The 27,271-nt window shown below is 36.2% G+C and overlaps 2 protein-coding genes and 1 non-coding gene across 3 annotated transcripts; 1 reads left to right on the top strand and 2 right to left on the bottom strand.

Moving 5' to 3' along the window:
- Positions 1–1,007: 1,007 nt before the first annotated feature.
- LOC103140170 (tumor necrosis factor receptor superfamily member 27-like) lies at positions 1,008–5,548 on the bottom strand. Its single transcript, XM_016672936.1, has 11 exons — positions 5,325–5,548; positions 5,153–5,234; positions 4,314–4,412; positions 4,055–4,233; positions 3,859–3,974; positions 3,708–3,758; positions 2,892–3,002; positions 2,658–2,799; positions 2,435–2,573; positions 1,641–1,680; positions 1,008–1,537 (listed from the first exon to the last, which is right to left on the bottom strand). The coding sequence occupies exons 2-11, from the start codon at positions 5,189–5,191 to the stop codon at positions 1,269–1,271; spliced, it is 1,185 nt and encodes a 394-aa protein (XP_016528422.1). The 5' UTR covers positions 5,192–5,234; positions 5,325–5,548; the 3' UTR covers positions 1,008–1,268.
- A 915-nt stretch (positions 5,549–6,463) lies between these two features.
- Positions 6,464–26,530, top strand: LOC103140169 (adhesion G-protein coupled receptor G4-like). Its single transcript, XM_007555171.2, has 29 exons — positions 6,464–6,570; positions 6,685–6,817; positions 8,147–8,773; positions 9,676–9,773; positions 10,895–10,953; positions 11,256–11,283; positions 11,404–11,441; positions 11,552–11,700; positions 12,832–12,891; positions 12,973–13,056; positions 16,720–16,805; positions 16,880–16,950; positions 17,043–17,070; positions 17,181–17,203; positions 17,302–17,444; positions 17,690–17,819; positions 18,435–18,541; positions 18,629–18,845; positions 18,930–19,092; positions 20,368–20,520; positions 21,460–21,597; positions 21,686–21,719; positions 21,905–22,008; positions 22,859–22,980; positions 23,383–23,651; positions 25,059–25,164; positions 25,272–25,552; positions 25,641–25,742; positions 25,829–26,530. The coding sequence occupies exons 2-29, from the start codon at positions 6,742–6,744 to the stop codon at positions 25,975–25,977; spliced, it is 3,645 nt and encodes a 1,214-aa protein (XP_007555233.2). The 5' UTR covers positions 6,464–6,570; positions 6,685–6,741; the 3' UTR covers positions 25,978–26,530.
- Positions 14,522–14,594, bottom strand: trnai-uau (transfer RNA isoleucine (anticodon UAU)). The gene has a single exon. It is a non-coding gene; the product is annotated as a tRNA-Ile (tRNA).
- Positions 26,531–27,271: the final 741 nt, after the last annotated feature.

Here is a 27,271-nt window from a genome sequence, read left to right as displayed (position 1 = left end):
TATATTCATAATGTGAAAGGTCCTGGGAATTAAAGTGATAACTAATTTTCAGAAAAATATGACTATATTGTATGTTATGTTTTTTGGTACTATACTATTTTATAATATTATAGTATTTATGTTACTATCATTTTTATTATTATGTACTTCTTTTACGAGCTATTAGTACTTTTTGATTTTACAGCGAGTCTACGTTTCTTCTCCTAAGCATTTCATTCCATGTTGACTTTGCGTTTATCTGCATATAATAAATAAACCAATCTGATCTGATTATTATTATTACAATAATTATTATTTAAAACGTGCTCTTTTCACTTTTTTTCATTAACTGTGAGCGACTAATAAGCCTTCTGTACTGCATCTGTTTAATAAACGATCCCGCACAAAGGAAGGAAAGACAAGAAACAACGGTGGCTATTTCTAATTAAGAAGAAAGCGCCCTCTAGCGTTCAGAGAGGTACTTGCGTGTAGATGGAGACGAAGAGGTACTGAAAAAGGTCCTGGCTTCAAAAAGTTTTTTTTTTTTTTTCTTAATTGCACTAAATAAAACTATTGCTCTGTTTTATTGCTACAAAATATTATTGCTAAGATCAATTCTTATTATGATTGCTGTATCATTTAAAATACATATTTTACTAATTTACTTTACTAATTTCAGACAGAAAGAATAAATGTAGTACATTTTGCACTTGAGTTCCCTATAAAGAACGTTTGATTTAATTTTTAAAAGAATGGGATAACTTAAAGTCTTACCAGATTGGATGTGTTGGAGAATCTCAATTCACAAACATCTCCCAGTAAGCAGATAAGAAAATGTTCTCAGAGCTCAAGTTCCTTTCTTTTACCATGAACACTGTATCCTCTGTCTGGCTTTGTCTCACATGCTTTTGCCAGAGGGCTGCTCACCCATTTCACATTGGACACAGGAAACAACATTGCCTAGAACTGCAGCTGGAGTAACACATAAAGTATGAAATCTGATTTATTTTATCTGAAATTATTAGTTTATCATCATAACACATGCATTATTTTTTGCTTAGCACAGGATACACAAAATAAATTAGTGAAGTCAGCTCTGCTATGAATAATCACCTTACAGTGGTGTCACATTTCACTCCAAATCTATTTTCCACAGAAGAAACAATGTCTTTTTCATCTTGCAGTAAGTAAATTCAGCGTGATCTGGTGACTGTGTCATCATGTAAAGCAGGTTATGAGTAACACACAACAGTTCAAGTCATGGGAACGCACCCTCAGGGTGTAAGTAATCACTTGTTCACCAGGGCTTTGTGTATCCTTGAAACAACTTCAAAATTAGGCAGGAGCGCAGCGGCCTGTGCCAGTTGGGGAAGCTGCGTGTAGGTGGAGGTGCGGAGGTACTGAAAAAGGTCCTGGAAGCTGTGGAAATGAGCAGTGAGGTGAGGCGGCACACCCAAAGACAGCCCCAGCTTCCTCAAAACGTAGACGTGGTTGGGAGAGTCGAGCAGCAGGGACAAATCCTGGACGGCGTCGTAGCTCAGCATCTCGATACTCTGACCTGAACAGATTCAGAACAACAGAAAGAACTTGCAAAATAAGAGCTCAGACTTTAAAACACACAACTGGAGAATATTTAGATCTTATTAAGGTAAAGTACGTACCTTGAGCAATCTCCCATATTGTCTGCAGCTTTTTCTCCACCTAATGTTGATGTAATAGATGAAGCAGGATTACTCAGTCGTTTAATGAATATATTTGATCACTGACGCTAACAGTAATCCAACAGATATACTATGATTTAGAATAAATTCATTGATTATCATGTACTTATTTGACTTATTATTCATAAAAGCACTGAGAACAAATTATTTAGACTCACATATAAAATATCATCACTTTCCTAAAAAGTAATTTTTTGCTAAGAGATGATTTGGGGGGAGAAAAAAATCACTTTGGCAATTATTTTAGGAAGGTGACGATATGGAAATTTTCCACCAGATTTAATTAAAAACCAGGGTACTGTACATTACCCTTTATGCCACAGTATACAACTTTTATAAAAATATGTTTAGTTCACAATTTTTTAAATAATTGTCATCTAATATACTAATCAATAATTGTTGAGACAAAAAATGAATTAACGTATTTGTTCATTTGCATTTTTTATGTATTTCTAATATTGTATAAAATTAGCTTAAGCGGTTAAATGAAAGATCTACAAAAAGTGCCAAGTGTTTTATCCAATTAATTGATTAGTTGGCAGAATAATCGTTTACTAAAATAATCGTTTTTGCAGCCCTACTATGCACTTCAGTACATGAAGAAAAGTTCTTTAAAATTAACTTTAAAACTGAAGTTTGAACAAACGTTCAAATCTTAAGACAGAGAGCTCAGCAAAGGTCTCAGTGTTGCTGCTGCGAGATTCTCAGAAAATGAGGAAAAGAAAACAAAGCACCTCCTCTGTGGTGACGCCTTTTTGTCCTTCCTGCATGATGTTATCTTGTTTCTGACTGCAGGGCTTGATGTTGGTGGTGACATTAATCACGATAGAAGTGGGATGCAGCTCACTCTCATGGTTCAGAGAATTTGGGCCTCTGGGTTTTTTAACATTTTAAAAAAATAGATTAAATAAATGCTTATAAAGTTGTTCTTTGTTCCAGATTTCATAGAAAACATACCGTGGTGTGTCTTCAGGTGAAACAGGCTCTGAAGGACGGACTTGTTGTGTTGCTTTCTCTGCGTGACTGGAGGGACATTCGTACTGAATGTCTGCTGCAGACAGCAAACCTTCAGGCTTCAGACGGCGCTCAGGAATCTGCTCTGAACAGAGAAACATGCTTAGAATCTCACTTTTGTCAACCAAACACAAATAAAACAGATAACATGGACAAAATGTTAATAATCTAACTCACTGAATCTTTTTGCAGTCAGGAGGAGAATCCAAAGTAACAGAGAAATAAGGAAAAACAGGGACACTATTGCAGTGCCGATGAAGATCACAGAAAGACTTTCCTCTTTTATTCCTGAAAGAAGAACAAGAAAACATACAAAAGAAATTAAAAACATGTTAAGAGTTCAGGTGGAAATTTACATGCATTCATCAGGGACATGAATATCCTGGCATTTTGGAGATTCATGGATAGATTTGAACTGTTCTTTTTGTACTAGGTTATACAATTAACAACGTTGATGGATTTTAAAAACAATGAAATAATGAAAACAGAGGACTACTCAGTGAACATGTGATTACAGGCCCCATGTGGATTTTAGTCAGGCAGATTACTGGGCTTGGAGTCACGCTAGGCTTCTTGTCGGGTCTATTTACAACTCGTATTGGCAGCATGTTTTCTGGGTCTCAAAAAGGTTCAACTCGTACAAGAAGTCAACTTTTTACCCCAAGCTGTCCTGCATCAAACATATACAGATGCGGTTAACATGGGAGCAGAAGACAATCTCTGAAGAGGGTTAATTTTTCGGACTATTTATGGACCCAAATGTAAATGTTGGTTGGGTACTTTCAAATTATTCAGCTGCATCTCACTGCAGCAGCTAGCCTGTTAAAATCCCAACAGGATTAAAGAAAGTTCACAAAGATTCCAATTTGTGCCCCAAAATCTTGTTTTCAGTCATTTAAGTAATTTATGTTTATTGGTTATTAAAGCCTTAAATTTCCATTAAACTTGCATGTAAATTTCTCTCTTGATCTTTATGTATAAACATTGAATTACCATTTGCTGTTGATTCTTCTGACTTTCTGACTGGTAACAGGATGCCACTCTCTGTCAAACAAAATATCAGTTTCACAAAATCACCAATAGATACAAAAACTTTTGCATAAAGTTGCATGTGTTGTGTCACTGGTTTATCTTTGGGTCTTACGTGTTTTTGAGCCTCGAGAAGTAAAGTGCAAACACTCGTTGTGGACTGTGTCATGACTGTCACAAGGAATACACAGCAGCTCCACCTCCCCTGTCAGGCTCTTCAGTTCATAATATCTGCACACAATTACACATACAGCTGAAACTAGTAACAAAATGCGACTGGTGTTTTCTCTGGCACTGTGGATGGGACTAACCCTGGGAGACAGTGCCCACACACAGAGTCACTGGTGGGTGAACAGGCAGCCAACGCCAAGCGGTTCAGCAGGTTGCACTGGGTGCATCTCCTGCAGGGATCCACACTCGTATCTGTGCTGAAGGTCCCTGCTTCACAAGGAATGCACACCCCATCCCCTCCATACCCAAAGCCACAATCCTGGAAATGATATACGGTGTAGATTTAGTGTCAGCGGGTTTTAAAGGAGGAAATGATGCTGTGAAATAATGTTGCATTACCCCTGACAGCTGTTCTCCGGGTTTACAAACAGGGCATGCAACACAGGTGCCATTATGGTGCAAGTACTCCGTCTGATCACATCTAGGCTCAGATTGCACCTGTGCACACAAAGGAGGGGGATTAATTTTAGGAGTTTAGAAAGAAGCAGGTAAGACTACAAGCCAAATCAATCCTTTTTTATTGTTTCACCATCACTAAAGAAATGTACAGAGCTTTGCAAAAGACTTGTTTCCTGAAGTTTCTTGCATGTTGTCAACTACAGCCTCAAACACAAAGAAATGCATCTTTCTCAGGAATGACGCATTCCTGAGGAAGTAAAAAAAAAAATCTAAAAATCTAAATGTTTTCTTACAAAAGGTGTTGCATGCTATTCAGCCCCCTGGTTATTACTTCCTTGGAATACATATATCCCAAACCACTTTGCACACCAAAAACTAGGATGCTTTCAGTTCTTTTCAAAATTAGATGGAGATTATACATTTTCAAGTCTGTTACATCAATGTACATTTTCAAGGGCCAGTGTCTTGCTTTAATGTGTTATGGTCTGCTTTAAAACACCTTAATCCAACTGCTTGATTCCCCTCAATATATAGAAGTTTTGCCAGATAATGAAAAGTTCATTTCAGCAAGTTATGCTTAATGTCTTCTCTATCTCAGTGTTTCTCAACCCTGATCCAAAGAGACAGCTGTGTTTCATGTTTTAGATGTGTTTTCCTGTTAATGATGTTGTTCTGCAGAAAATCCACAAAATACTAACACAATATTTAGGAAAATTATGCACTGTGCCATCATATTTAAATGACAGTGAAAAAGGAAAGTAATAAGAAGACAGACATACCATCAAAATGAAAGAAGCTCCAATCAGAAAAGTAAACATGCCTCTTCTTTATTGTGTATGTTCCAGCTTGAGGAAACACAACCTTTAAAAATGATTTCAAATGTTAAACTAAAACAAAAACAGCTAATTCTGAGAGAGAAAGTTGAACGGACTAAAAACGTCAAACACTTACGAATTTTTTGATGTCTGCTCAATATCTCCACACCTTCTGTGTTCGTTTTGATCTCAGAGTTTCTTAGAGGAGGAATTCAAACAGTGGGAACAATCTTTGGGAAATCCCATCGCTCTACATCACCTGTGACGCAGAAGGGGTTCCCAAGCAGGGTAACCTTAGACCAGTGAATACAAGTCCCCCAGACGGGGCACTTCACGTCACAAACCGGTCATCTCAGATTCTCTCTGGGGAACCCTCTCTTATTTTACTCTGGACCACTGAGACGAAAAGGGAAGGGGATAAAAATAGATGAATGAGGTCCTTGTTAGTGGTTCTTAGTGCAACAAAGAGACTTTGTTTGTGTCAGAGTGTCTGCATTTCTGGGGTCAAATCTTTGATTCTGGTGCAAGCAACACCTTGATAAAGTCTAGGCTCATGGTGTGGATGACAGAAAAGTTCATAAACTCTTTCAATACAAAAGGTTGCAATACAGGGTTTGGCCACTTGATGGGAGTATCGAGCAAGAAAAAAACGAGAAGGAGAAGGAAAAATGGCTCAAAGTTACCTTTGGCTTAAAAATGTACCTTTCTGGTTAGAAAACATGAGTGTACAAATTCTGTTAATACACACTGGTTGTTAAATTTTTTCAGTGTCGTAATGGGCTTGGCCTGCCTTCTGTTCTGAACAGCTGAAAGCCATTGGATGTGTCACGGAAAAGCCAATTAGGTTTGTTTGGACAGTTATCACTTGAAGATAAAACTCAATGTATGAGAATATTAAGCTGAACTCATGGCTTGATAAAACCTACACACAAACACACGCACAGTAACATCCGCATGATGTGGCCGTCACTGTGACTAATGACAGAAATGGAATGACAAACCCTGTTTTCTGTTGCTTTAAGTCATGCATTTGCAGAAGATGCAACGAGATGCAGAGATATATTGTTGTCTTCCAAATTGCACATTTTCAGCTTTGACTTTTATTCAAAGGTGCTATGCAACATTAAACCTTTCTTTTGTTTGTTTCATGAAGTTTTTTGTTAAGCAATAGCATGTTTGTTGGTTAATTTTATTGCTTGTGATTAATGAGTAACTCCAGAAACCAAAGGCAGTGGGTGTGGAGATGTGCTCATAGAGTAATAAAGGGACATTTGCCAGCTGTCATGGTCCACATAACTTCTTTATAAGTGAAGTGAAAGCTTACTTTCTCACAAAACACTTAATAACATAAAACTGGATCCTTATAAAGTGAGAACATAATGGTAAGTCTCATTTTGTTTTACTCAGTTTAGTTATGCTAAATTCTTAGCATGCTATTCTTTCTTGATGAGGATGCAAATGAATAAAACATGACAGATTTTCTTGCTCTTTTACAGCAGATGAACACCTGAGTGCTGAAGAAGTCCTGAACTTTTGCTTCAATTATTGCTGTCATGACGTCAATGAGAAACTTAACTTTTCTGATCATCTGTTTGTCTATATTGATGTCACTGTGTCCTCTAAATTCAGGTAAGATTAAATTAATTGTCTAAAGTAGCGTCTTTGAAGTATGGAGCTACTTTGGACACCATACTTCATACGCCTTTGAAGTATGAAGTCATATATATATTTTTATAAATTAAAACATGTGAAGTGAGAGTTAGAAAATTATTTTTTTAATATGTCCTCAAATGTATTAACTACTCTGCAGAACAGGGTTTGATTTGGAAATGACAAGGAATCTCATATTAAGAAGAACAACCTAACTGTATTGTATTGTTTGGGATTGATGTCTTCCTTATTGATCAGTTCAAGTAAATTTTATTTATGAAGCACATTCATTTGTCAGCTTGAGACTAAAGGTGCTTCAAAGAGAAATATAACAATAAAAACACTTAAAAACAACAAATCAAGCAAATATAAGCAATTAAGTTCACACAAAATCAAGAAAACAGAAGAAAAATGAATGAATTAAGAAAAAATAGATTCTTGTGGAACACAATGAGCAAGAATAACGATCAAATTCAAAGTTATGAAAAGAAACAGAAAAGGTCCTAGCAGAAGGATAAAAGTAAAGAAAATTGAGAGATCACAATTTAGACATATTATTTCCAAAATCCTGAATCAGCACAGAATAATCAACCATACTTAAAACTAAATCAAGGCCAAAGAGAATAAATAATAAAAAAAGAGGATTAAGTGCAAATTTTCAAGTCATTTTAATCTGTTTGTGTGATGTTGTTAGATCAAACGCTGTTGTCAAATAACATCTTTAATTTAACAAATATGAATTTGATGCTAATAATTTTATGCTAAATAATGTAATTCCTAAACGTGGCAGATTGATGTGGTCAAGTCTTGTGTGGCACATCTAATGATTGTTGATTTATGGTGAAATGATTGTCGTAGTGACAGGGGTGCTCACTTGGTCCATTGCAGAGGTTTTGATGAGCTCATTGCTTTTACCCAGCATGATCTACGTCTTGTGTGATACCTTGATAGTAAGAAATATTTTTAAAACTGACTGCTTTCAGAATTTCTTTTGCATCTTCTGAGTTTTTACAGCTTGTTTTTGTAAAGTAGTAAATACTTATTCTACTTTAACACACATAATGTACAGATTTATTTGTTGTCATTTGTTTTTATGTGTTGTCTGGCTGAGTTGGTACCAACATCTGGAACTATTTTCATGCCAATAGAAAGGCATTTAGAAAAACAAAAACAAATTTTTGCTGTATTTACAGATGTGCAAGTCCTTATCCAATTGTTTTGTTAATTTTCTACAGCGACAGATGTGTTATGAGCTCAAAAACTGTTTTTTGGGGGGTCTTCATTAGTCTTTTCTGTGCGCCCTTTTAGCAGCCAACTCTGCCAGCACCAGTCTGTGGGGAAAGAAGTTGGAGTTTAAAGGGCCTCCATGTTTGTGGCAGCTCCACCCGGAAGTGAGCGTTCCAGCTCTGACGGATTTGAGCATCTGCATTCGTTTAAAACGCACCAGTACAGCACAATGGACAGGCTTTCTTTACAGATCTGCAGAACGGAAAGAGTTGGGACTTGAAGGCAATAATGCAAATTTAAAAATTTGGCTTTTTGGAAAACAATACCAAGTACAACAGGAAGTCTCATTAAAGAAATGGCATTCCATCTGTCTCACATGGTCTGGTAAAAACCAGACGCTGAAGGTGTACTTAAATGAACCTACTGTAAAAAATCTATTTTTTTATTCAGACGATGCACACCAACAGCTGGCAGAAAATGGCACTCTGACTCTGGGGGTTTCTCATAGTGTTCACCCTAATGGTGAACTGAAGCCGGAGAGCGGTAACAACTTGCTTGGTGAGATAGGTTTGTTCAGGATGTGGGGGAAGGAGTTTAGCGCTGAGGAGGTGAGCAACCTGGGTTGTGCAGACGGAGATGTGGTGAGCTGGGATCTGCGGCAGTGGAAGTATGACTGCCCTCCTGTCCCCGACAGCAACCTAACCTGTGGTAAATACGGGATTTTATTTTTACTGATATAACTGCTCATATAGGTCTGTCTGAAACACTGTTTCTCATTTCTTCACTAGAAGCTAAACTGTAATTAACTGGTATTATAAGGGGGCAGTCTTGTGTAAAATCAACATTTTTGAGCTTTACTTCATGTTATAATGTTATTCCCCCATCAAAAACATACCTGGAGTGTTGCCTTGATTCTTAGATGCATGTTTGAGAAATCCTTTAAGATCAGCTCCTTCAGACTAGCCAGTAGCAATTAGCAAACACCTAGTGGTACTGCACATCTGCTGAGCTCATTATACAAGCTACTTTTCAGTGAAACGCTGGTAAAACGTTCCTAAAGGGTTAACAGAGGAGCCATGTTGTGATAACTTCCTTAAGGTGGAGTTTCTGAAAAGCAGGAGTTTTTAAAGTGACAGATGCCCAATTTTAAGGTGTTAAATTACAAAGTAAAGTTATATTTGATATATATATATATAGCATTTTTCTAACAACTCAAGTTAAGATAGTTACTTGGTTGTGCTATAAAATGACACTATGTGCTTGGAAAACACATAATACTGCTCTTGTAAGTGATAACCCAACACAAATTAGATTATAATGGTGAAATGAAGGAAAAGTTATAGTTTCAAAATGGTTTTTAATTAAAATGTCAAAAAATATAACTTGCAGTCAGCCAGAAAAAATACTTTGTAGTTTTCAGACGTAATGTGACAAAGTGCAGAAAAGTCTAAGAAGCATGATTTCTTTAACAAGCCTGCAGAATTACTTTTTAAAATCACTCTATTTTGCTGACTTTGTAGTCAAAGAAGAAATATTCTGACTTGTCTAATTTTGAGGTTCACGACCCTATTAATGGCTCTAACATGGTCCTTTTTTTCTTCTATTTTTAGGCTGGTCTAATTACAAAATCAAAATGTGGGTGACTGTAACCAACCTCAAAAGTCCTGAAAACTGCTCACTGGGTCTGGAAGGAATCACAAGAAACTGGGTACAAACATCTGCTGTCACACTATTTCCTATCTTGTCACGCATGTTGATGAGAATCTAAAAGTAAAGAAATTGAGGACATTTTCAACCAATTTTCAAATTTTAAGCTCTGTTTTTAAAGTGCATGTATAGTGGGAAGAAGGGTGTAAAATTGATGGAGTTTATGGTGTAACTAATAGAATATATTTTTACTGTATTCCCTCAGTGGGGAAATGCACAGTAGCAAAGTGACCAGCAAATGATCCATCTATCTGGAGGTGAAATTTGGATAATCTATCAACAGTTTATGACAGCCTTAAATGATTCAGATGATTTTTATTTGAATTACTGTGAAAAACATGATCAATGTCTCTCCTTTGAGTGAAATTAGGCCTGCAGTTCTTTAGATAATGTTTTATCTAGAATCTAGTTTCTTCTGTAAACTCCTGGATTAGTTATTTATGCACTATTTGAGTAATTTTGGCAGACCAGTCACTCCTGGGAAGATCCACCAATGATTCATGTTCTCTCAATTTGTTAATTTGTTACTGTTGTTCACTGGAGTCCCAAAGACTTAATTTTGTAAACCTTTTCATATTGATAAATTAGAAAATTTGTTTCCTAAGACATGGCATGACTTTTGTGTTACTTTTTTAAATCCTTTAGTCTGCTCCATGTCATTAGATGGGTATTGATTAGATGATTTTTGGATTCTGTAGATTTAAGAGCGATTAAGTCAAGCAAAACAAAGGATTTCAAAAAATTGTAGTTAATAAAATTTCATGATTTGGTAAGAGATTGACTGGTTTTCAAACAGGTTTCGGATAGCGTTTGCCTTAACAAATTAATAAACTTCAAAAACCTTATCTTGTTCTTACTCTGGTGATCTGTGTCTAATAATAAAACTGTTTTAACATTTGAAACATTTAAGAAATATGTGAGAGTGCAAGTAAAATCATTTCAACATCTCAATGTTTCTGACACAGGAGATAAAACTCTACAATATCAGCTCCACAGAAAATCAATAATGAATTAATTTAAGCCAAATATAGTTGAATGCCATTGAAAAGCGAGGCAGATATGTAATAGTGTGACAGGACTATTGTCAGAACTAAAACAGTAATATCATTTTCTGTTTTTCAGCTTGTGAACGTTTTTCCCAACAACATTTCTGTCCAAGACATTTTTGTTTCATCTCAAAGGTAACACATTTTCTTTTCTCAAACTGCAGTTATGGAACAACTACTGTAGTAAAAGTACACACAATGGTGTTTTATAGGTTTTTATGGTTTGGTTTATCTGACAATTGCAGGATGTTTAATGACCTCCTGCAATTATATGCATTTTGTAGTAGGCATATAAAATCTATGCTCTAGATTTAGCTGATTACATAATCTAAATATGTGGTGGGTTAATAGTAAAACATCTTAAAATTATGGGTACAAAATGTGCTAAGGAACAAACAAAGACCGACATAAATTTGACCCATCTGTGTTCTCTACAGGCCAACATGCCAGATGCACCTAGACGAGGTACGCCTTTAAAAAAATACGTTAATGAAAACAAATAGATAAATAATCTTCTTTTTCTTTCGCAAATTGCAAACACATGTCACATTTAAGTAAAGATTTCCAACCGCTTCTGCTTTGTAGGATTTGGCAAAAATGTCTAGCAGAGTCTGTGAGAAATGGTGAGACTGGCAGAAAGTGTAAAAAATAAAGTGGTGCTTGGTATAAATTAAATAAAATCCAAACTAGTTTGCATAATCTATTTACATGCTCTCATATTTCCCCTCTTTAGTTTTGGCTGTGAGGTCTATGTGAACGTGGATCCTGCTGCGAACGTAAAAACAGTTCAGACGGACATTTCTGCCTTACTGAGTACAAACTTCTCTTCCAACTTCCTCACCATAGAAGCTGTTCATGACAGCATCACCGTTCTTCCTGCTGGTGAGCCCATGTTTTCCAATGCGCTACAGATCACTAATCACACACAGCAATCACATGGAGGATTATTAATTAAAGGGGATGTTGATTTGAGCACATTAAGTAACTGCTTCACTGTTTTCAGTTCTGGTGTTTTATTAGAATGATGTAATGTGGCTGAAATGTCAACTCTGGATATTGACTCTTTGCAAGTGACGTCACGCTCTTCAGAAATCTGCCCGCTCCGCCGCCATGACAGACGTCAAAACAACCTTTCCTTTAAAGCTAGTCTAAAAACAGACTTTTGGTAGCCTAAAATCGCTTCTATTTAGTTGATTTCACTTTAAAAATAGTCATTGGGTGCTGCGCGGTCGGATGAATAAACAGAAAAGGATAGAAACCAAACTTGTAATTTTATTGCATAACTTTTAATGAGGAAAGATGGCGGCGATGGGTAGCAACCGTTAATCATAAATACTGTCAGCCCTCGAGGTTACCAATGATTTGCAGCGAACTCGTTTTACAAGGTAAGAAGATTAAAGTTCATATACGTTATAAGAAAGTATGATTAAAAAGATATTAAATATCGCACAATGGAGAAGATACGCGTCTAATCATTAACGTGAAGACAATGCCACACTGTCATATCCTAGCATGTATGGAAAAAAACTGGTTAGGATCTTTTGAAGGTTTTTAACCTACAAAAGGGGAAACGCTGTTTATGACAGTGATATAAATCATGTGATGTGAATTCAGGAAAGTCGGTAATTAGATCAGCACATTAGAAGGGAAGAGGTATGAGCTGGCTAATCCAGGTGTGTTACCTTCACAGACAAATGAGTTCGACTTGAACAAGTAGAAGCCAGGAATAAACTGGCAAAAACAACTCCAGTCCCTCACTTCCGACGTCCATCATGGCGCCTTGAATGATTAAGTGACGTAGTTGCTAAGGGTTAACATATTAGACTTGTGTTGTTCTCTGGATGAATTACTAGACATTTAAAAACTGCATACATTGTATCATTTATGTCTCCAATCAATATGTTTTCTAATTTTTAAAAAATATTCTTACATAATGTGCTACAAGAGGATTTGGGTCACTTTTCTTTTTCAGTGGCTGATATTAATTTTGATGAATCACTTTCTGTCTTTTAGTCATTTCCCCCCATGTGACAGGACCACCATCAACTATTACGCCTTCATTAACCACCTCAGGTGAGGTTGTGAATTTTTTTTTCTAACCTCTAATAGAAACACTTGTTAACTTTTAATACTTGTGTTTAATTTTGTTTACAGAAAGAGGTTTAACGGAGAGCACACCGCCAAGACCTCCTAAGCTTTCAACGACAGGAGAACCTGTAGATCGCACTGTAACAGTCGGTTAGTTCTCCATAAAAAAATAACTCCATAAAAAAATTGTAATTTGCTGAATACAGAACATTTTTTCTTATTTTTTCCAAATCTAAAGTTTCCATGTTCTTAGTACTACATAATGATTTGGTAGAATTACTTTTACAACTGTACGGTAGAAAATTTTCCAAAAGCTTCTCATAGCATAATTTTCTCGATTTTCATCCCACTTCTGACAGATATGGTGTAACTGAGCCAGGGCCACAGTAGAGCAAAGTAGAATATAAGTGTAATTTATTGTCTCCCAATGAGGAAATTCAGCATGACTCTGTGATTATAGACACCTTTTAGGTCCTGTAAGAAAATATCTGATGGATTTAGATCAGGGCTTTGGCAACATTCTAAAATATTGACTCAGAAGGTCTTTCTTAAACCTCATTGTAATTAATTTGTTGTTCTTGGCTGATGTTTTGAGATGTTGTTCCAGTATTTCCATTCAAGGTTCTTTCCTAAGAAAAAAATGTAGTTAGGCAAAAATAAGAATACTATCATATAGAATAAACAGCAATTTCCCCATGTGTGATTTTTTTTCTTACTGAAGCGATAGAGCAGGGGTGTCAAACTCAATTTCACCGAGGGCCACTTCAGCATATTGGCCACCCTCAATGGGCTACATTGACGTAGGGCATCCCTGCTAAAACACACCCCAGACAAAAGGTTGACTTCCCTCATTCAGTTCTGTGGAGGCTTATATTGATTCAATGGTCCAGGTGTTAGAGAAGGAATGCATCTAAAGTTGCAGATGATAGCTCTGGAAAACTAGACTTGGGCACCCCTGGCATAAATGTATAAAAATACAATGTTAAAAATAAATGAAACACCACCTCATATTGTTAAATAACTGATTTTATGTATTGAAGTTTTAAATATTACATTTGAGTTTCCATGGATGTAAAAATTACTGCTCAGTTTAAAAATTAAATTATTTAAATCAGTGTTTAAAGGTAAGCAAACAAATAATAAAAACAAGTCACATGGGCAGACATTATAGACTTTACGCAAAGATTTAGTCTCAGAGGCAACTGAAATCAATTAATAAAAAAAAAAAATCCTTTCTGAATATCATCTCATGGACTCTGAACTAAATGCGTCTTTCTGACCGGGAGCTGACAGCGTGTTGAAGAGTTATAGACCGGACACTTTGGAGCGTCTGGTTAGGAAGCGCATTACAAACCTTTGGTTGAAATGTAGTTTGTAGTCAATTCGCACTCAAAACCTATTTTAAGTCAATCATCGGCCTATAAAATGCTGTGGGGCCACATGTGGCCCGCGGGCCTTGAGTTTGACACATGTGCATTACGCCATAGAACTGTAATTGAAGTAAAGTAGCTTCGATTTCAAAGAAGCCGACATTGAAGTCGATTGGCAAATGAACCATCACGAAAGGGGAAGGCTCTTGTTGTCTCACTGCACCCCAAGAGAACCTACAAAAAAACATTTCTGTCTGGTTTCGAACCAGAAACCTATAGCGTATAAAGCAAACATGATAACCACTACACTACAGGAACCGATCTTCTCTGCTTTGTTTCGGTTTGAGGTTCCAAAGTTGATGATGTGAGATGCAACACATGAAAATTTCAACTGAGGCTTGCACTCAGATGCCTAGATTCAGAGTACAGACCATGACACCACAAAACCCTTGTTGACCTTTAGTAAACACCTGTGATGAATAGAAGATACTAAATCTGTTTCTGTCTGGTTTTGAACCAGAGACCTTTTGCACGTAAAGCGAATGTGATAACCACTACACTACAGAAACTCATGCTCTTTCCACTGTTCCTGGTAGATGATCCAAATTCTGTTAGAGACTGATGTCAACGATGGGCATGGAACAAAGTCAAATACTTAAACCACAGATCCTCTCAGAGAGCACAGTAACTTGGTGAACAAACTGTCAGACTTATAATTGTGCCTAATTTCACATTATAGTCCATAAACTAAGCCTGGGATCAAAAAATGTATAGAAAATGTCATTAGCAGAGACAAATGGTTCTACAGAGACTTGGCTAAATGGCTAAAAAATAAAATCAATACTTACAAATAAAAAATGGTTCAAAAATAACATTAACACATTAAAATAAAAAAATATCTCTGAAATACAATCAACACTTGAAAATTAAAAATGGTTCAAAAATAATATCAACACTTCAAAATACAAAATCTCTGGAAAATAAAATATTNAAAATCAACACTTTACAATAAACAAGGTTTCAAAAATAAAATCAACACTTTACAATAAACAAGGTTTCAAAAATAAAATCAACACTTTACAATAAATAAGGGTTCAAAAATAAAATCAACACTTCAAAATAAATAAGGGTTCAAAAATAAAATCAACACTTCAAAATAAATAAGGGTTCAAAAATAAAATCAATACAAAAATAAAATCAACACTTTACAATAAATAAGGTTTCAAAAGTAAAATCAACACTTTACAATAAACAAGGTTTCAAAAATAAAATCAACACTTCAAAATTAAAAATAGTTCATTTATCTTTTCGCATCCACCTGAATAATATGTAGTTGCACCCCTGGTTGTGTTAATGCATTTGAGGAGCCGGTAGTTTATCTTGAGGAAATAAATGACGATGCAAAAGTTAATTACACTGTAACATGCGCAGTCAGCTGCTCAACCACTGCGGACGCGGCTCTGCCGCTGCGAAGACTTAGAAACCGCTGGAAGTAACTCATCCAGCGGTTTTAACAAATGGAGCCTTCGGGGTTCACGTTACCCAGGAGAGCGGCGCTCTGGAGGAGCTGCAGACGTAACATCTGTCCGTTTCGGAGAAGCGAAACCACGCTAAATAAATAAATAAATAAATAAATAAATAAATAAATAAATAAATAATCAATCCTGGTAAAAGCTCACACCAGACCACACAGGGTAAAACACTCAGAGTTCAGTTGATCTGTTTGGATCAGACTGATTGATGAATTAGCGCAGATTTTTCTGCAGATGGGAACCAGGAGGAAGTTGTTCAGAAGTGATGCTAATTTAAGTGAAGTCGCTTAATTTAATTTATTAAAAGTTATTGGGGCCTCAGTCAGTGGTTTTTGTCACTATGAGAAAAATGTAGATGCATTTATCTTTTTAATTTGTGATGGGATCTGGATTCACGGTGAATATTAACTAAACCGCATAAAATGCGACTAATTAGCCGATGTTAATATGATTGTAATTTCACGGATAAAAATAGTACATGACCGATTTTTTTTTTATGTTGTCGGTCAAGATAACGGATAACAAAAAAGTCTAGCGCGACCTGCCGCCCTGACACCAACTCACACACATCTTCATTCAGTCTTACTTGCAAATCGATTTTTCTTTTCTTGGACGTTTTCATGTTAGCTTGTTGATGTTTCAGTTTTATTCGCTGGGAAAATCAATAAGCAGCTTGAGGTGACTCTGCTGCTCTCTAGTGGCGAGAAGCCGCAATGTTGGCTGATAACAATAGGAATGCATTGTGGGAGATGTAGTTTGTAGTCAATTCGTGCTCAAAACCAATTTTAAGTCAATCATCAGCCTATAAAATGCTGGGGGGGCACATAAAATGACATGGCGGGCCATGAGTTTGACACATGTTACATTATAGAGTGTATAATGTAACCTCTTACATTTTTCTCCATTTGCAGTCATGCCAGATCAGTTTTTTCGAGTTAATTTGATCTTACTCATAAGAGGAATCCTGTCAAAGCCTACAGACATCATTAAGAAATGGGTAAGAACATTAATATAATCACTGAGAAAAATTATATACGTAAAAACATTTACATTATCCCTTTTTTCTTAAAGCTGCAACAAAAGCTTGAGACCAATAACACTATGAGTGTGGTGAATCTTGTCATAAAAGAAGGTTATATCAGGTGGGTTTTCCTTCAGTCTTTGTGCACAATCAGTGTTACAGTTTTTAATACTTTAAATTTGGCTTTCTCTTTAACTGATACATATTTTACAGGAGCACGGGAGAGTACACTGGCTTACTGGTAAGTATGCATTGCACTATAGAAACAAGACAAATCACATCTTCAGATGGAAATTTTTATCAGTCTGTTTCATCTAAATTAAGTAAAATCTCTGCTTTCTTGTTTTCCAGACTCCCGTCAGCAAACAGAATCAGTATGTGAATAAAAGACAATCTGCTGTTTTTAACATATTCTTATCCTTTAGATTTATATGTCTGTGGCCTTCATGCTAATCCTTTATTTTATCTATAGATACAACTGCACCTTCCATGTTCAGGAGTATCACAAAGACAATGTGGCTAAAGTTGAGCAATTAATTCATTCTGCCTTGACATCAGGATACGAAAACATCTCTTTTGCAATTCAGGCAACAAATATATCAATCAAACACATAGGTAAGCTGTGTTTCTAAAATAAACAGTACTGTGCAACAATAACATGCCATTTCAAGTTTATTTTTATTGCATTATGGTAGCAAAATTTAATGCATTTCATTTCGATTTTATGTGACAGACACTTAAAACAATGTAGCTTCAGGTTGTAATTTTATAAAATTTATTTTTTTATATATTAAAAGAATCTAATTGAAAGTGACACGTTGGCCTTATGCAGTCTAATCCTTTCATTTCTTCTCTTTCAGAGCCAAAAAGCTGTTTAGAAGAAGATATCTCATCATTATATGGGCGATACGTTTGGCCAGAAACATTTCCACAAGTCACTGCAGAGATGGGATGCAGGAAACCAGTATCAAATCGAGCCTACAGACTTTGGTAAGACATGGCCAGTCTTGGTTTGCAGGGGAAAATCATTGTTTAATCTGATTTGTACCAGTATTTCGGTGCAAATGAAACATACTAAGATGTTGACATGCTCTGCAAAACGCTCTTTTCCTAGAATGGAAAGCAAATGTTTTATAATTGCATACAATATATTTTTGACTAAGCTGTGATCAGCGTTTCAGTCATTACAAATATTTATTTTGCACTCTTGTGCAAAAGCTGATAATATTTTGCATTTGCTATCTTTAAACTGAGACCCTACAGCAAATACCATAACAATCTGTTAATTAAAGCACAGCATGATCCAAACTATTCCCTCAGCCATTACAGCTCCATCTCTGCCATCCTGAAGCTTGAACAGGAAATCATTTTAAAGCACATGAATCATTACTGTAATTAAAGGCTTCAGTGTCATGCACTATCTAACAATATTACTGCGTAATGATGATTTTTATGGTCTGTCAATAAACGTTGGGTAGATGCCTATTGAGCTCATAATCAGCAGAAGACAGTTTTATTATTATTAATGCTACTGTTCTTTACAACCTTCAGTCAAAACATATAAAAATGCAAAGCACATTGCAAATTTTCTTCTTTTTTTTATAGTAAACTAGACATTGAAACTGATACGACCAGCTGGGATTATCCTAATATGAAAAACTGTGACAAGTTTGCAACAGTATCAGACATCAGCAACATTACAGTCACACCTGGTAAGAGAATCAACCACACACACTTTCATTTATTCCTATAGGTAAAACAACATGGTCACAAATAACACAAATACAAATGATTTTTAGATAATGCAGCAGAGGTTGTGGACATAATTCAGGACCTCGTAGATGTTCAGCTCAGTAATAACTCCCAGCTGTCTTCCTCTGAGCTGGGATTGGTGATGAAGAAGCTAAGTGAAGTGTTTGGCGTAAGCATCATCGAGCCTAAACTTGGTGTTAACATTGTCAACATCGTGGCCAACATCCTGCTTTCTGAAACGGACGTCACACCAGTCGCTGACATGTAAGGAGAAAGTGTAATGCTCAATTTTCTATATTACTTTTCTGTGACTTTTTAATTTTTTCCCTCTTTCATTCTTTGGGAAAGTGTTCTTGATCTTACAGACCAGATGGGGAACAGTATGGAATTTCAAGGGGAATCTATAGACATCAAATCTCCTGCGCTTGTCCTTTCCATGATTAATGTTGATCCAGATGAGTTCAGTGGCCTCACCTTTGGTGTGTCTGTGTCATCTACATTGAACCCTGAGGTAAGCTGGTATGATTGTAATAAGACTGTCACTCAATATACTTCAATGATCTTCAGCTCTGGAAAAAATTAAGAGCCCACCGCACTGAACCCCATTGAAAACCTCCTGGTTATTCCACCAAATATTGATTTCTGAACTCTTCCCGAGTTAAAACATTAGTGTTGTTGTTTCTAAATGAATGTGAACTTGTTTTCTTTGCATTATTGGAGGTCTGAAAGCTCTGCAACTTTTTCCTTTTTATGACCATTTCTCATTTTCTGCTAATAAATACTACATTTTTTGCTATGAATTTCGGAGACATGCTGTCAGTAGTTCATAGAATAAAGGAACAATATTTATTTTACTCAAGAGGAAAATCTGAGAAACTGATCATTTTAAGTGGTCTCTTAATTTTTTCCAGAGCTGTATGTGCCTGCATGCCAAGAAATTTATCTACTCATAGTAATGGAAAAAATAACACTGTTTGATCTCATGATGCATCATGCAGACATTCTGTCTGCACCAATAAAGATTAACTCACATCAGCATGCTGAATGCTTGACATGGCTCAAACAGGAAGGAAGATCAACTCAATTTTAAATTAATGCAGCTAATATTTTTTGTGAGCATGTGTGCACACATTTAAGCTCATTAAATGTAGAAAAATAAAATAAATGAAGCATTGTTACAGCCCCTTTAACAACAACAACATAATCTGGCACTACGTGTGACATAGCAGTAAAAACTAATAATTTCTGAATAGTTACAGTTTGTAAAAAGTATAGTACAAGAGAAAGGTAGTGGATAACTCTACCTACAAATAAACAAAAGCTCCCTTTCTAGCCACAAAACAGGAGTGAAGGAGATGTTAACCACAACGCCAGATAACTGATATCGGCTTCCAACGTGAACCAATACACTTCTGCCTTTTAAATGTACATTTTCGTTTAAGGAATCACTCAAAGCTGTATAAGTTTATGACAGCTACAGGCAAGTTCACTGCAGTTCAAGCCCAGGGGAAGAAGAGGCGTGACACTTTGAGACAACACTCTTTATGGAGTGGCTGACAAGCTGCAACACATCTCAGGTGTGGCAGCAAGGCAGATCTGAAACAAAGAGCAGAGGAAACCCCTAGAGGTCAAAGATGATAAAAGGCATAGCAACAAACAAGTTGCCTACTCTTTCCTGACTCAGTAGTGCAACATTTTACATTCTTTATACAAGCACAGGTGCACAACACAAACAGGTTTTCTAGGCTAACATGGTTTTAATGGTCTTTCTTACTTTTCTTTCTAGATATTTGTTAACCAGAGCTTTGTCAGCAAACCACTTGCAGAAACAAACGTGACTATTTCCTTGCCCGCTGAGATCAACAACTTTTTTCCACCTGGAGTCAGAAACACAACACGAGTGCAATTTCATTTTTATGGAACGCCCGACCTTTTCCAGGTAATTTATTACCTATTTTGATTCTCTTTTTAAAAAGAAGTTTTAAACAAACCATAAATACAACTCTGGGACAAATGAAGAGCCCACTGCACTGAACCCCATTGATAACCTCCTGGTTATTTCACCAAATACTGATTTCTGAACTCTTCCTGAGTTAAAACATTAGTATTGTTGATTCTAAATGAATGTGAGCTTGTTTTCTTTGCATTATGTGAGGTCTGAAAGCGCTGCATCTTTTTCCTTATTTTGACCATTTCTCATTTTCTGCAAATAAATACAAAATTTTTGCTTGGAATTTCAGAGACATGTTGTCAGTAGTTCATAGAATAAAAGAATAATGTTCATTTTACTCAAACATATACCTATAAAAAGTAAAATCAGAGAAACTGATAATTTTAAGGTGTCTCTTAATTTTTTCCAGAGGTGTATATATATATATATATATTAAAAAATAAATAAAGGGAATGTAAAACAGAAGACAATAAAAAATGATTAATCTCATGTCACATCCAAATGTACTAAAATCACATTAAAGATAAAACATTTTGTAGACATTTAAACTGCTCCGCAGGGCTTTTTCTTGAAGTCTACGGTGCTTTTTTTAGCAAAGTGTATTGACTTTCTGAAGTTGCTGAGCAACCTTTTCGTTTTACATCTCTGGCTTACAGATCTAATAAGCAAGTGCTATCTTGCCATTGCTATCTTTGGACAGAGACGGAAATGTCTTCTTGTTTCAGTCTGTGCTAGGCACACACGCATGAGAATAGTCACAGTATCGCTAAAAAGAAAAAAGAAATTATGTATGAAACATAAAAAACATTTTGATTTAAGTAAACTTTTATCTTACTATATAAAATCTACATATTGCAAAAAAATATATCGGTGAAGGATATTTTCTACTGATTACTATAGTAACCAGTGTTGTGTTTTTATTAACAGGACCCCTACTTAATCAATGAAGTTGATGGAAATTGGACGCTACACTCCTTTGTAGTTTCTGCCAGCGTTAATAACAGTCAGGTTCTCAACCTGAAGGAACGAGTGGTGGTGACCCTCAAACATGAAGAAACCAGACGGGTATACACATTACTTTTTCGTTTTGTCAGCTATATCAAAGATTTTCTCTGTTTGCTCTGACATGACCAACATTCCCCTCTGTTTACAGTCAAAGTGTGTGTTCTGGGATTTCCAAAAGTACAGTGAGTTGATCTTTGCTTATTATCTTCTGTGTGTACAGTTGGATTTACTGTAATCGAGCCTTGTTAGGGAACAACTGGGATTTATAAAGGGTTTTTACTGAGTTGATAAGAAGGTTTGATAAAGAGGACGTGTATGTGTGTGTGTGTGTGTTCATGCTGGTGTGTGTGTGTGTGTGTACTTTCAGGTAGCCTTGGTGGTTGGAGCAGCAGCGGCTGTGAAACCTGGAACATTTCCCCTCATCAGACCAGCTGTCTGTGTGATCACCTCACACATTTTGGTGTCCTGCTGGTGAGACATTACTGAGCATTCATAAATAAACCCAACGAAAAAAACCCTCCTGCACCCAAACTATGAAAACAATAGAGATGATATCCATCTCTATTTTATTTCTTTATGTTTAAACATTTGCATAGACTAAGACAAAGACTGCTTATTCCTTTTGAAGGCCCAACACTGTAAAACATTTGAAAATGAAAGTCCAGCTGCTGCCTTGAAAACACAATTTAAGTCAACAAGAAAATAGTTTTGGTTTTAACTCAGAAATTACAGTTCACGAAGTTCACTTAACAAGAAACAAGAGTCTAAACATTGTTTTTTAAGCTCAATAATCTTGAATTGCGAGTTTTAACTTCATGCCGCAATTTAAACCAAATAATTATTTCACAATATGCCAGAGAAAACCGTCCTCATCTAGTTAATGAGCCACATTTTGGAATAATTTAAATTCTTGTTTCAAATTGCATGAACAGAATTTCTGACCTGATAATGAATTTTATTAAACATCACAATGAATTCAGCTCAGAAACGTTTAATGTGATCAGGACATTATCCTCAATCTTTAAATTAAACATTTGCCTTAAAACACAGGAGTCAGATCAATGTAACGCACTTTAGGACAACACTTCAAACTCATAGCTTACTTGTGTAATTATCATGGAAAGTCTTAAATCAATGGAAATAAAGAAATAACTTTAAGAATGTTTAACATTTGTAATGTAATATGGGCTGATGAAATCTAAATTAAAGTGTTTGGCAACAACGGCTATCACTACGTTTAGAAATGCAAATGATTTTGCTAAAGTGTGATTTAATGTGTGGTGAGTGAAATAAAATTTTTGGTTCTGTTCGTTTCTTTCAGGATGTAAGCCGAGACCCACTGGACCCCGAAGACGTCCGGATTCTCACAGTGATCTCTCACCTGGGGTGTGGCATTTCCTCCATCTTTCTAGGAATCACTTTGCTCACCTACCTTATTTTTGAGTAAGTAACCACCAACACACATTGTGACATAAATTTTCACTTTTACCTTTGAGGCCAGCAGCAGTTTATTTGGATTTAAAGTGACAAGGTGCTTTAAAAAAGCTCAATCTGAAAGGATTTATCTTTTCTTCTCGGATACTCTCATCAGATTAAACTGGTGTAAATAAATAAATAAAAGCTTGTTCTTGTTAATAATGATACTACTGACAGCTTTGTTAAAAGCTTTTATTTCTTCATGGTTTTCCTCACTTTATTACTTAAATTATAGGTTGTTTTTTTTTATCTTTCGGTGTGATTTTATTACAATAAAAACAAAAGGAAACTTTTTGCATAGTGTTCACCTTGCCTAACAAAATCACCCATGTCTGAATTTTACAGAAAACATTTTTTTTTCTCCTGCAGGAAGCTGCGTCAGGACTATCCATCTAAAATACTCATCAACTTGTCCACTGCACTGCTGGGTTTGACTTTGCTCTTTCTTATCAACTCGTGGCTCGCATCCTTCTCCAACCACCCATTGTGCATCACAACAGCTGCTTTCCTCCACTACTTCCTCTTGGCTTCCTGCACCTGGATGGGCTTGGAGGCCTTTCACATGTACTTTGTACTGGTGAAGGTTTTCAACACCTATGTGCCCGCCTATTTACTGAAATTCTGCGCTGTTGGATGGGGTAAGAAAAAACTTAATTTAAACTTTCAATAACAGTTTGCAAAGTGGAATTTGCTGAACAACCATGTCAGGAAGTTCTAGTTTATTCTCTTTCGAATTTAGTTATGTTTCAGTTCTATTTTGTAAAATGCCCAAATCAATCAGAAATTTAAATTGTAGTAAGAAATTCTGCAATTTACATATGTGCAAGTTTGTGCAAGAGGATTAAAAACTAATTTTAAAGGGAGGAATATTACGCAAAAGTGACTTTTTCAGACTGAAATTGTATTATAATCTTATTCCCTCATTAGAAACATACCAGAAGTGTTGCTTTGATTCTTTCATGAATGTTTGAGAAATCTTTTAAACTGCAGTGGCAGCGATTCAGGGTTGCCTCAAACCTAAATCAAGCTTCCGCCTCACAGAGCACCCCTCTAGACTAGCGGCAGCAGCATTTCTGTAGAGATCATCATATGAACTACTTCTTAGTGCAACGCTCCTAAAGGACAGATTGAGACGTGGCAGTGTTGTGATGATGGGCTGAAGCAGGATTGTCCAAAAGAGTAGATGATTCTTATGGTGCGTTCACACCAAACGCATTTTGAATGTCAGGAGACTCTGGTTTACATTCAAAGTCTATGTGGAGGCACGTCGAGGGTGCGTCGTGCCGCATTTTGCGTGTCATGCGTTGTGCGATTTGAAGTGTTTTGAGTGTTTGACTCACGTCAAGGGCGTCCAACGTGTCCGATGCTGGATTTGGAAAATCTGAGCTTTTGCTGCTCGTCGTTTTGCATTTTCCGACATGATCTCAGAAACAAAAACTATGCAGGATAAACTAATTGTCGCTCTTTGCTCTCGTACTATAATCTACGACCAATCAAGTTATGACTACAGAGACAGGAATATAAAGGACTTTGCTCGGAAGAGGATCAGTGAGGAAGCTGGAATGTCTAGTAAGTTATAACTTTTACTATTTGAAAGTATTTCCCCGTATTTGGGCTATCCAAATCTGTCCAGCAAAATCATTGAATCACGTTAAATAAGCGTTACATAAATATTGTATTTATTTGGACAAAATATGCAGAAGAAGGAAGAGTTTGAAAGACACGTGTCCTCTTAATGCCCGCCAAGAGCAATTTTGACACGTTCGTTGTGCATCTAGAGCAAAATGCCAAGCGTCTGACTTCAGTTTGCACACAGTTGTAACTGAGGCTTCGGATGCGCGGTGTGAACGCACCATTAAAGAGACAGAGGCCAATTTCAAGGCATCAAATTGCAAAGTCAAATTTCTTCTAATTTGTGTTAGAGAACTGAAGGTAACACACCTGGAACATACATAACCTCCCTTTAAAATATTCTTACTTCTTTGTTTTTGTCTCAGACTCTGCTTGCAAGAGCATCATAATTTGAATCTTTTGTTCTTCTACAGGTATTCCTTTGGTGATAGTCGGCCTTGTGCTCGCCATAGATAAAGACGCTTATGGAAGCTCTGTACCTGATCGAGTAGGAGTGGCGCTCGAGTCCACTGAACAATTGTAAGTCCAGCAGCAAGGAGCTAACACAAACACTGCATTATGTAGCTGTTGCTTCAACTACAGCAAATTCCAAATGACTTTCTCTCTCTCCATCTCCACTCCCACAGCTGTTGGATTCAGAATAACATTTTCTACTACGTCACTGTGGTGGGATTTATTCTCCTCATCTTCTTGGGCAACATGGGCGTGTTCATCGTGGTTCTGATCCAGATCAAAAAAATGAGGGCCAACAAACCGCTAGCCAAGAGCCGCACCGCGCTGCAGGACCTCAGAGCGGTCGCCAGCCTCACCGTCCTGCTGGGCCTCACCTGGTCATTGGGCTTCTTTTCATTCGGACCGGTACGAGTGGTCATGATGTACCTATTTGCGATCTGCAACTCTTTTCAAGGTAAATATAAGTTTGTTGGACTTTACTGCACAATTAGTTTTTTTCATTCTGCGTAATAATCAGGTTTTTTGACGTTTTTTTCGTCCAGGATTTTTTGTTTTTGTGTTCCACTGTTTGATGAAGGAAAATGTGAGGAAACAGTGGAAAGCTCATTTGTGCTGTGGACGTTTCAGGGTCAATGAAACCTCAGGTATTTTCCTCTGTTCCGCATTTGATTCCCTCAACAGTCATGTGTTTTCAGTGTGAATAACGATTCTCTGTTGTTCCTGCATTCAGACTGGAGCCGCTCTGTAACAGTGGACGTTCGTAACAAAAAGGGCAATCTTGTCAAATCCGACTCAGCTCACTTTGACAAAACCTGCTCCACCAGGTCACTGACTCCTCCACGTAATCTCCAAAACATTCACGCCGCTAGGTGGCAGTAGTGAGCTTCTGAATCAGCAAGACAGGATTCATCAATCAGTCATAAATTTGGGTACAAGTAATTGTAATGAGCAGGGGGAAATCACAAAAAGCACATTTCTGAAGTGCTACTCAGGATTTTTTTTACTATTATGAACATTTCACCTTAAAGTATTGTCACATGTGAGAAATATACACTGAAATGAACTAAATTTAATCAATTCATTTCATAGAAACTGAAAATCTTTTAGGTTAGGTTGGCAATGCCAGAGGTATGAAATCTGCAGGGCACTTTGAAGGATTTCAAGACAGAGAAACGTTTTTATATATTGTTACATCTATCAGCGTTGTCATGTATTTTACAGAAACTGCTGCTCATTCGTTCTTTATCTCTGTGTGTTTCCACTAAAGACAATTCTGTAAACTATGCTTGATTTTAATTTTGAAATAAACTCTATTTATTTTAAATTGATTGTATTTTTGAGAACTAATAAGCTTGTGAGAATCAGAGATCTTTTTATCTGTATTTTTAATTTTTGATAGCAAGATAAATTTGGGTAATTTAATGTGAATACCAAAATTTAATTGAAGCAAGATTATTTTTGTAAGACATATTCTGTAATTTATTGCTGAAATAAAAATGCAATCATGATCACCTTCTGCTTTTTCATCTTTTAAAAATAAATAAATAACATTTCCAGCAAAGGTACAACTTTGAAATACTTATGCTGACTGAGAAGGATTTGTTTTGTTTTAATTTTTAGGAACTAAACCTTAAATTGGATGTTTTTCTTCAGTGTTCAGATTTTATTTTTTCTCATTCTGAACAGAGATGTACTTTTCCTTATTGTTCTTTTTTCAGTTTCAGATTAGTTTTTACCTCTTTAGACAGATTGGGAACAAACTTGAGCCATCACAGGCATGAACTGCATTACAGAAGTATTTGTGAAATTGTTAAATTTTTATAATTTCAAAATAAAAATGTTAAATATCTTGTTTGTATTGTTAAATATCTTGTTTGTAAGTTTTCGTCCTCTACTCATGTATCCCTAAATAAAACAATAAAACCTAATGCAGCTAATAAATCCCAGTTAAAATAATTTAGTTAGATCAGTCGACTAAAGTAGGTTTTACAGTTTTTGTAGGTTTCTCAGCTTCTGTATTTTTTGGCATTTTAAATTATGTATGATTGATGTTGCCTTATTTACTGCCTGTATAAAGAACTTAAACATGCAGCTGGAGCGGTTTAGCTTAGAGCAAATCTGTGTTTTGGAGTGACTGCAGTTCAAACTTCAAACCAGCTAAGCATTCATGATA

This window comes from Poecilia formosa, unplaced genomic scaffold (assembly GCF_000485575.1).
Source record: "Poecilia formosa unplaced genomic scaffold, Poecilia_formosa-5.1.2 Scaffold68, whole genome shotgun sequence".
Taxonomy (NCBI): Eukaryota; Metazoa; Chordata; class Actinopteri; order Cyprinodontiformes; family Poeciliidae; genus Poecilia; species Poecilia formosa.
Note: the sequence above shows the minus strand (reverse complement) of the source record. Positions and strands in the feature narration are given on the sequence as shown.

What these genes read in the sequence shown, in the direction of transcription:
- LOC103140169 (XM_007555171.2), top strand. Translation starts at nt 6,742, where the DNA reads ATGACGTCAATGAGAAACTTAACTTTTCTGATCATCTGTTTGTCTATA. An exon ending in GTCACACCAGTCGCTGACAT is followed by an intron (nt 18,846 to 18,929) that starts GTAAGGAGAAAG and finishes TCTTTGGGAAAG; the next exon opens with TGTTCTTGATCTTACAGACC. An exon ending in CACATTTTGGTGTCCTGCTG is followed by an intron (nt 22,009 to 22,858) that starts GTGAGACATTAC and finishes CGTTTCTTTCAG; the next exon opens with GATGTAAGCCGAGACCCACT.
- LOC103140170 (XM_016672936.1), bottom strand. Translation starts at nt 5,191, where the DNA reads ATGTTTACTTTTCTGATTGGAGCTTCTTTCATTTTGATG. An exon ending in TTCTCGAGGCTCAAAAACAC is followed by an intron (nt 3,759 to 3,858) that starts GTAAGACCCAAA and finishes TTTGTTTGACAG; the next exon opens with AGAGTGGCATCCTGTTACCA. An exon ending in CCTGACTGCAAAAAGATTCA is followed by an intron (nt 2,800 to 2,891) that starts GTGAGTTAGATT and finishes TTCTCTGTTCAG; the next exon opens with AGCAGATTCCTGAGCGCCGT.